General features: G+C 44.3%; 1 protein-coding gene across 1 annotated transcript; it reads right to left on the reverse strand.

Annotated features, from left to right (window-relative positions):
• On the reverse strand, positions 1-7,872 carry STOM (stomatin; the record flags this gene model as incomplete). Its single annotated transcript, XM_008945530.1, has 6 exons — positions 1-208; positions 1,627-1,761; positions 2,897-3,100; positions 5,932-6,014; positions 7,088-7,160; positions 7,769-7,872. Coding segments are annotated over 6 exons (794 nt in total), but the record flags the coding sequence as incomplete, so codon positions are not given.
• Between the last annotated feature and the right edge of the window lie 2,823 nt (positions 7,873-10,695).

A 10,695-nucleotide genomic window follows, 5' to 3' on the forward strand; every position in this document is an offset into this window, starting at 1 on the left:
TCCTGCCCCCCTGCTAGCGAGGGGTGCCGAGGAGGCCCTGCAGCATGTTGATGGGCAGTGGGAAGACGATGGTGGAGTTCTTCTCTGCAGCAATGGTGGTCAGGGTCTGCAAATAGCGCAGCTGGAGAGCAGCAGGGGACTCTGTGATCACCATGGATGCCTCCTTCAGGGCCCTGGAAGCATTCATTTCACCCTCAGCTGCAATTACCTGGGGAAGCAAAAGGAGTGCAGCTGAATTCGTTCTGGCACAGTGATAAGAAGTCTGCAGGGTGACTTCAGCCACAGGTCACAGAGCAGAACCACTCCTCTCTCTGGGGGAGTGCCCTCCCCTGGCCCCCCGTGTGCCTGTGCTGCTCCTGCTCGGGGTCAGGGTGCCAGGTCACAAAGGCAGCACCACGTCTTGAGAAGGCAGCTGGTGCCTTTGTTCTGCCTTCAAAAACTTTGTGCTTTTTCCAGCACTGCGTCTCACAACCAGAGAAAACACTCCCCCTACGTATCCCAAAATGCTTCCTACTCAGAGCTCTATTCTTCTGTCTCTAGGAGGGCTTGACAGCTGAACGGCACGTTTTGTACTGGGGAAATACCTTTCATTCCCTCTTTTTAATTACGAGCTCATTAGGGGCAGATCTGTGGTCATGCAGTTCCCTACAAGCAGGGCCCCCCTGCACTGGGACAGTGTTTCTGTTTTCTGGGTCTTTGTAAAGGACAGCTGGATGGGATGATGGACCCCAAAGGGACTGAGCAGGCAGGTTACTGGTGAGACAATTCACACGTGGGTCAGCACAGGCAAGCACATACTCCCCTGCAGAGTCCTCTTGAAAGGACACAATATTCTTTTAAACATCAGAATAAATAATTTAAAAAATCATCACAGAGTAATTAAGCTTCCAAAACAGACCACTAATACCTACCAGAAACCTGCATTTATCAGCTTAGTCTACCAAAAAAGGGCTTTGTTTTTCAGCAAGGGTGTGTTTTTAAAAAAAAATAAAATCTACAGTTGCATCTGTGGAGGTCAAAATAAGTTTTCAAGGCAGGATTATCAAACCACCAGAGGAGACAGACTGCAGGGCACACTAACACTGAAGTTAACTTGCCTAGTCCTAGAACAGCTCCAACTGCCCCTGAGGATTTTGACTCTGCAGTTCAGCATTTAGCATCACCTACTCCCACCTCAGAAGGCAGCAAGATGTGGCAACCACACTGCCCATTGGTCAGCTGAAGGGTGACAAAACCAAGCACTACAGCTCTTATTCTTCTTATGTACTAACAAGAGAGTTGCCTAAAATCAGGACTAGTCAGGAAAAAGCTGGACATCTGGCTTCTAATTCACTGCAGGCTCCAGCTAAACCTCAAAATTGTTCTATTTATCATTTGTTCTTGGAGTGTGGTAAAAAAAAAAAAATAGAGATTGTACACTTCTGAAGGAAATCTCACCTGCACAAGCTACGAGGAAATAAAGCAAGTACCCAGACACAAATCCACAAAACCCTGTCCTGCACTCCCATTTGCTACAAGACAATCTGGCTGGGAATCTGCATCCTCAACATCCCTATGCTACATTATTTCTGAAGAAAAAAAAAAAGAAAAAACAACAAACCCAAGCCCACAAGTTGATGTTGTTACCTTTGCTCTGGCCTCCCGGGCAGCTTCTGCCTCTGCAGCCATGGCTCTCTGCAGCTGGACTGGCAGCTTCACATCCTTGATCTCCACACGCTCCACCTTAATGCCCCAGTGGTCTGTTGCCTCATCCAGTGTGGCCTAGAGAGGGCAGGACAATTAAGTTAAACCACCTCCCTGGTGCAAACAAGTGTCCAAATTTGAAGAATGACTGGTAAACTGTCATGGTTACAGGGGCTGGGACCAGTTTATCCTTATGTGGGTAGAACCAAAACTGTATATTCTATACTCTCTCTGTCAGTGCTCATGGGCTGTTAAGAAAATCATGGGGAGCAGCTGCCCAGGACAGACCTCACACCCCAGGCTATAACAGAGAAGGAAAGAGGTTCAAGGTCAGGGGAGATGTTAACACCTTCCCACCCAGCAGGAGGAGTCCTCCCTGCCCATGGGCCCATCCATGCCTTGCCCCATGACTCATACAGAGCTCCCCACAGGAGCTATTTCTGTTTAATGGACCATCAAGGACCCACTGCATGAGTCACAGACTGACATCAACCCATTGTGAGATGCTCCACCCAGGGGGAGGAGCCAAGTGCTCCCACCTGGATATAAACTGGGGTTCAGGACAGCACGGGGGGCCTTACCCACTGGATTTCCAGAGGACAAGAGCTACCAGATCTTTTCTACGAGACCACTGTTTCATCTGGACTGCTACCACCACCCTAACTACAGAGTGTCAGGTTGTATTCTGACTCTGTCTGTGGTTTTCCTTTGTATTATTGCTTTTTTTTTTTTTCTTATTAAATTGTATTTCTGACTTGGAGTCTCTCGCTGGTTTGTTTTCAAACCATTACATAAACCAAATTAATTAGCTTAACAATTCTTGGACCTTAAGGGCTTTAGTATTTAAATTATAATTTGACAACTGCTGTAAACTAAGAAAAAAAAAAAAAGCCCAGAGCCTGGTATATTAAGCCTTAATATATTTAAGGAGTTCTGTTGCATAATTTCCTTCAACAGTGGAGTTTTGCCCTGACAATCCAGGGGAGCCCTCCTCTCCTGTCTCCCTCATTCCCACTGGTCTGTTACTGCTGGGCTCACTCAGGTTTATCATACAGAACACCATCCTAACAGCTCAAAAGGGTTTTACCTAAAGCTCCAAACCACAAGCTGGCTTATCACTTAAAATGTAAGATAAATCCTGACCTGCAAATTACCCATGAGGCTGCTGCTGAACTGACTGTTTGACAGGCTGCTCAGGTCAAGGGGGTCCTACCTGCATGCTGTGTGCAATTTCCTCACGATCAGAGAGGATCTGAGAGAGGTTCTTGGTCCCCAGAACATTCCTCAGCGTGGTCTGTGCGAGCAGCCTGGTGGCTGAGTCTGCATTGGTGACATTTGCCACAGCCAGGGTGGCATTCTGCACTCGGTAATAAACCACCCCGTCCACGTTGATTGTCACAGAGTCCTTGGTCAGGACCTGCAAAGCAATGGGGAAAGTAGAGAGTAATTAAACATAATTTAATGTCATGGTAATTAGCTATTTGTTTTACTTGATAAACTCCTTGTTTTTCCAGGGTAAAGCAACTGCCTTGAAAACAACCTGTCTTATACAGGTCTGGTGCACATGGACGTGTCCGCATGCAGGTGCACACACCTTCCAGTGCAGGTCTGTGCAGCTAAGAGTAAATATGGGATCAGAATGCCTCTCACTGGAAAAGAAACTCTCACTTTTGCCAGAATGCTATTTCTAACTCACTCCTTCAAACCCACAGAGGGATCTGCAATTCATACGAGTGACTGAAAAAAAAACTGAAATGAGGACTAATGTTCACCAAAATCCAGCTGCTGTCAGCTGAGGAGCTTCAGCCTCACACTGGCAACCCCCCAAACCAGGTCCCCACCACTGTATTTCAGTGAGGTTTGGAACAACAGATGGGTGAGAGGCAGAGTGACTGCACTGGGGGGCCGGAGGTGTGTGTAACAAAGGGCTGAGGCAACAGTCAGCTGAAAAATCTGCAAACAAGACACTGGCAACCCCCTGAACCAGGTCCCCACCACTGTATTTCAGTGAGGTTTGGAACAGATGGGTGAGAGGCAGAGTGACTGCACTGGGGTGCAGGAGGTGTGTGTAACAAAGGGCTGAGGCAACAGCAAAGTCTCAAAAACACGAGCACTCAAAGTTATTTTGTTTAAATGTAGGAACATGGGACATTCAAAGTGGGTGAAAGTGCTCTAGTTAAGAGCACACACTGGATACATTTGAGAGAGGCTCATTTGATGTTTCTGTCCAGAGAAGAAAGGCTAATGAGTATAATTGCAAGTTTAGGACACACTAGACTTGCACTTGTATTTAACTCCGGTCACAAGACTCCTGGTTTAGCAAGACAAACTCTGCAGATCTGTCAGATTAGCAAACAAGGGCAAAAGAGGCAACCTGCTAAACAGGTGAGGGAAGAGGGAGTGTATCTCAGCTGCCCTTGCACAGGCACATCCCCTGTGAGCCTCCTGGGCTGCAGGTGTGACTGGAGCTGGAGGCAGTTCCCAATCACTGCTCGTTCCAGAGCAGGGGAATGGCCAATCCCAGAGACTCCAGCAAAGCAGGGGCTGCAGAAGGTGCTTCACAGAATCTCAGGAACTTTGTAAAGCAGGATGTCAGCACACAGCAAAGCTTAGGGAAACAGAGCTTTCCTTCTCCAGAAAGGACTGGAAGGCTTCACTGAGCTATGCCTAGCTACTTACAAAATTGGTTTTGCCTGTCCCAACAGCCTAATGGATTCCAGCTAATTGGAAATATCTCTCTTATCATCTAGCAGTTCAATGTCCTTCTTGGAAGTGCTTCTGATCAAAATTCCACCTTGTGCTACTAAGTGACAATGTGGTGGTTTCTAGACAAGGGGCAGAGGAAATCCAGTTTGTGAACATCCTCAGAGCTGGAGTCAAGTGGTTTACTGAGTTTAACACTTTTACGTTAGGCAAAAGATATACCAGCAAAGATAAAGAGAGATTCTTGATTGTTTAGAAGAGGGCACACTACAAAGAAGCAGTAATAATTATATTTTAAAGTTCAGTTAGAGACTGAAACATGCCACACAACCACGAGGTGTCCTAATTCCATGTCAGGCAGTCATTGTTATGTTATTACACAAGAGAGAGGGGTTACTTACCTGCTCCATCCCTCCCCAGACTACCTATCTAAGCAGGCTTTTCAAAACCCAAGTAGCATGCACAGAAATCATGTTGTACAAATGAAAATTTATTTCTGCTTTTATCTAATGAAAACAAACCAACCTTAATCTGCAAGAATAATTTAATCAAGCCAAAAGCAAAGCTGTAGAACCAATGGCTTCACCCACTAATGGCACATCAGCAGCTGCAAGCACATTTTGCCTGCCAGTGATTGGGTTTCTACCAATTACCCTCTCGAGTGTGCCATGACAGTTGCCATTTGTCTAAATCTACAACTAATGATGAGCAATAAAGCCCCTTGCAGATATGACAGGGAACAGATGCACCAGACAAGCTGCCACGAGCACCTTTGTCTTGCAAAATGCAGCAGATACACGAGGGATGCAGCTGTAATCATCAACATACAATTCCTCACAAATGTATTGTTAGAGGGCTGGTTGGGTTCTGGTCTTTCAGTGTTGGCATCACTGAGTTCAGCTGGTTTAGTGCTGTGGAGGGATTCTGCCACCAAATTAAGGTGTCAAAGGAAAAACAGGCTAGAAATAGAAGTAACTTTTTTTTTTGTTCTAAATAACCTTCAAAGTGAAAGCCACCAGGTGACATCAGGTGTGGCACCCCCTGCAGTGTCCCTGTGCATCACAGGACATGGGAGCAACAGGCACAGAAAACCCAAGTCAGGGACCCTGGCACTGAGTGGCTATTGATAGCACTTGACATACACAATGACTTCATCCCATTCTTTTAGCCAGTTTATATATCTGGATAAATTGGCATGGATCACTGCTGCTTCTGGAAATCTTCCAGATTTCCCAGAAACAATTAGAGAACATTGCATGAAGTCCAGCAGTCTTCATTCCAATCCCCTCCCACTCTAGCTCTTAGGCACGATTAAGTTACTGCTTTGGTCCTTGGAGGACAGCACAGTGTGTTTTCTGTCAGGGATCTGCTCTCATTGAATGCTCTCACTAAAGGATTTAGGTGTTCTTCACAATGCATTGAACCTGCACAAGAAATCTACATTAACAATACATGCCACCCAACACTGAGAGGGGGAAAGGGAAAAGAAAGCAAAAAAAAAATCTGCAACTGCTTTAGCAGATTCAAAGGCAGATGCACACTCACCTCCTGGGGAGGAATATCAAAGGAGATGGTCCTCATATCAACCTTAATGAAGTTGTCTGTGCAGGGCAGGATGAAAAACAAACCTGTGCAAAAAAAATCCATCCAAGAAGATGTGAAAAAGGGTCAGTAAAACAGCTGAGACTTGGTACTGAGCTAAGCTGCAGTCCAACCACCCTGGCTGTGCCTCTCTTAACAAGCTCAGCTGCAGGTTCATTAGTGGCTTTCACATCACAGTAAGGTTTTTAAAAACCATAAGCTGAGAAACTTCACTTTTTCAGGTTCAAATTACTTAGAGATCTTTAGCATTTGGAAAAAAACACACAGAAACATAAAGAGCTACTTTTGAAATGCTTTTCCCACAGTTACTCGTGGGGCCCAATTCTGGCAAGCAGAAACTCCTTCTCTTTTCTGGGAGATCAGTAATTTGTCAGCTGTACAAGGGGGAAGCATTGCAAAACCTGGATGAAAACAAAGGAAGCACTTTTTCAGGTTCAAATTAGAGATCTTTAGCATTTGGAAAAAACACCCAGAAATGTAAAGAGCTACTTTTTGAAATGCTTTTCCCACAGTTACTCGTGGGGCCCAATTCTGGCAAGCAGAAACTCCTTCTCTTTTCTGGGAGATCACTAATTTGTCAGCTGTACAAGGGGGAAGCATTGCAAAACCTGGATGAAAACAAAGGAAGTGGCGACTGCCCCTCTCTGTCACTTGGAGCAGCTGGAGCAACAGCTGAAAAGAACAATCTTTCTGATCTCCCCAGAATTTCTAATATTATATTCTAATTAAGGAAACTTTCCAAAACCATCAATTAATTTAACTGCTTCTATTTGTTTAGAAGAACATCAAGGCTCTCGAGCCATCTGGGTGTTAACTGACATACCCCTCTTTTTTAAAATGCCACATTTGATGCCATCTCTCCTCCCTTCACATCCTGTGCCTTTGATTTGATCTGCAGACCACGTATTAGATCAGACCTGGGTAAGGCTGACAGAGAATCAGTTTACTGTCTTCTCATATAAGGTAACGTATCCTCTTACTGGAAGTTACAAAATTCTTGAGAAATGCTTTTGCCACTCCACTGCAACGTCTCCAGACAGCTCTCACTCTGCTGATGACTTAACCAGAACAACCACTGAGGATGCTCCCCAGGACATACCTGGTCCCTTGGCTCCCCCTTTTAGGATACGTCCCAGCCTGAAGATGATGGCTCGCTCGTACTCCTTCACAATCTGCAAGACAAGGCTGGAGGTCATGCAGGGGCTACCAGAAGCCACACGATGGATTCCAAACTGTGTATACTCTAGTCTGAGATGCTCTCAAGCCTCAAACGTTAACATGGATCACTCCTCATTTCTAGACAGGCTGCTTTTGAGAGTTTTAGCCTAAACTTTATTGTCAAAAGTCAAACAGCAAAAGGAACATACAGCCACAGGCATGCAGACACATATTTATATTTACTTATTTATACATATATAGGGAGAGATCTTAAAAAAACTACATAAAAAAATGACAATCTCAGTCCTCCAAGAGCAAGTATGCATTCTTGCAATTATTCTGACCTTCCAAACTAGCCTATAGACTGACAACTGGGTAGAAGCAATAAAGATGGCAATGCAAAAATTGTTTTGACTAAATCCTGTAATCACACTTTCCTTTTTTTTTTTTTAAGATTAATGCACTGGAATGTTGAGGTCTGCTATATACTGTGTGGTATAGGTAGAAAGAATAGAGGTAGATTAATTGGCATTTAAAACACATGGAGAACAATAAGAACAATAAGAACAACGACACAATTCTGCTTAAAGCATTAGTCCAAATTGGCAGTGAACAATGTTACCTTCACACACATCCAGATTGATATAGGAAAGGTAATAATAGTGAAAAAAAGGGAAGTGATGACCAGGATCCATCCGCACACACCGAGGTCAGTACTGCAGTTATCTGCAAGAAAAGACCAGAATGTTTCAGAGTTTTCAACCCCAGAGTGCCTGCTGAAGCAAGTGCCTAAAAATTATGTTGACTATTCCTTCAGAGAAGCCACTGTTAGCACCTCTCCCCAGGCAAATTCATGAGGTTTAGACCAGAAGTCAAACTGAAAGCCAGACTCTGCTTTCACTCTCACTAGTCTCTGTGAGCTGCACGGGCTGAGGGCAGGCACAGCCCAAGGATCACTCACCCAGCAGGAAGTTCCACCCTGAAGCATCAGGGTCTCTCAGATGCCTCCCTCCTCCCCCATCTGAATGGCCAACAGGAAGTAGCAGAAATCCTCTTCTTTTATTGCCCGAGGAATTCAGAGCAACACTTCCCAAGGGGTGCAATGGAAACACCCCACAGCTACCAACTCCAGTGGCAGGACAGCTACAGCTTCCTTTCTGCTCCAGCTGCCCCAGGTGCAGACCTAAGAACATCACAATTCTGAACTGTGCTATCTAAGGAGGAGAAGATGTGGTGCAAGATCAGCTGGACATCAAATAAAGCCTCCATAAGGTCCTTCTTGGCCAAAGGCTCCTTATGCTTGGAACATGATCCTGGTGTTCCCTGCCACGAAACACGACAGCTGAAGGCACTTCCACCCTCAGCACATCACCAGAGCCAGTGTTCCAAACACCACAGCCCAAACCAGCACAGCACCACGACGAGACAGGGACATGCTGGGAAGGACTCCAAGAGCTGCAGGAAGCTCCTGATCCTGCCCCTAAGAGGCTGCCAGGAGCCCGCTGCCAAGTGGGGCTACCCCAGGGTGAAACCCAGCACCCACTACACCACGTTCCTTCCGTGGAGATACTGAGGTTCATCCTTCCCACTCCATCCTGGGGAAAGGCAGAAGTACAACGTGCCAAGAAGTACCTACAAAGCTTAGAAAAACACAATTCTCACATTTAGAAGGAAGAATATCACTTCTTTCCTCTTCTTTCTCGCTCCCTGATTTTGCTGAACCATGAATCCCCCCTTACAGCACTGCAAATACACAAACCTCACCCCAACAACCTGACCGACAGCACAGACCCTTAAAGGACTGGAGTCTTGTCATCTGCTGGGCTCAGTTCAACAGCTTGCTCAGAAAGAAACTGCACTGAAGAATCTAGATGGTGTCGTTAAGTTCTACCTGGAATTACCTAAAGAATTGTTTTCTGTGCTCACCAAACACACCCATAATTCAACTTCTACAACAAGAGCCACCAGTTAAAAGAAATGTCTCCGAGTCTCCATCTGAACAGTTATTTTAGGTAAAAGACACTTTATTATAAAGCAGAATTTTGATTTTAGAAAAAAATCCATTGATTTTAATGGCTCCAGATACACAAGTATCCATTTTATGGTGCCCATAACTGACCTCAGCTTTAGCAGGGTATGCCTTGGATAGAGGGAAGTGACAGAGATTAGTCATTAGTGATCACTAACCTTGAAAGTGAGGACCAGCAAGGAATAGCACATACTTTGCAAATTTAGATCCTCAATATTTTACTAAAGTCACAGAAGTCAGCAAAATAACTGGGAACCGATACTGAAGCTTCCAGTCCTCTCTTTCACTGACCATGGGTCTCAGTGCTGCTCCATTCAAGTGAGGCAGAACATGGAAGTGGAGGAGAACACTCAGGTTTTGTCTCACACACTATCTGGAACTTTATGGTTATTCCAAGCCTCTGATGTCACTATCTTATCTGTAACGTGCATCCCTTTCACATGGCAGTATAATGACCTTCCATGTGTCAGATCACATGGAATTCCTCTATGGAATGTTACCTAAAGATATTCACCCACAGGTTTATTATTATACAGTGGAAATAGCAGATTAAAGGATTAAATTCCAGGCTTGCTGGGAAAGTCAAAGAAATGCATTTCCTACACATACTGGTATTGAGCAGCTGTCAGCATTCAGCAACATCTATAAACTCATTAGTGAGGGGAACATTATCTTTCATTTATCAACAATGTATTAGACTACAACCATAAAATGTATTTCCATCAGTGTAGCTTGTGAAGAGTCTCTCTCTCTCTTTTACTCAATAACTTTGATAAACCTAAAGGAGCTCAGGACCCTCCTTCAGTTCTACTCTACAGTTTAACATCAGATTACATTAAAATTTAACTAATTGAAATTACAGTTTAACATGGGACATATTTAAATGTTAAAATATACTGTAACATATGCAGCTGCTGAAAAGGCAAGGAGAAAAACAACAGAATGACTTCAAAAAAGAGACACCACTAAAAACTGTGCTGCTGTTAAGAACACAACGAGTACACTGTGTTTACTCCACTGCTATTGCTGTTGGGAGCTGTCCCTCACTTTAAATGACTTGGGAGAGACAAGGCCTAGAAAAATGTAATCATGAAAGAAAAAGGACAAATTGATTGTTTTATTACAGCTGTTAATATTAATTGTATAACTTATTAATCATATGAGTCATTTATACTAAGAAATCACATTCTTTAATGAGACATCAACTTCATTTCAACTATTTTTTGGCTGTGAAAAGATGTTAGGAAAATATGTTAGAAGGAGAAAGAATATTTTAAAAAAATTTAATTGGATGAGCCTTGGATCCCTTCAAGGCTGACTGGAACAGTGTTACTTCAGCAAGAAATTATCACTTGCACCATCAAACAGTATTAACAATTTATCAGAAACGTTTAGTGCTGGAGGCTTAAGTTCTCGTTGCTGCTCGGGGCGTGGCAAGCACTTCACTTGAGGTTTATTTTGTTCTCCAAAGACTACACAGTCTGAGCAAGCACATCACCCTCACACAGCAAAAACCCCCC

This window comes from Merops nubicus, unplaced genomic scaffold, assembly GCF_000691845.1.
Source record: "Merops nubicus isolate BGI_N331 unplaced genomic scaffold, ASM69184v1 scaffold6218, whole genome shotgun sequence".
Classification (NCBI taxonomy): domain Eukaryota; kingdom Metazoa; phylum Chordata; class Aves; order Coraciiformes; family Meropidae; genus Merops; species Merops nubicus.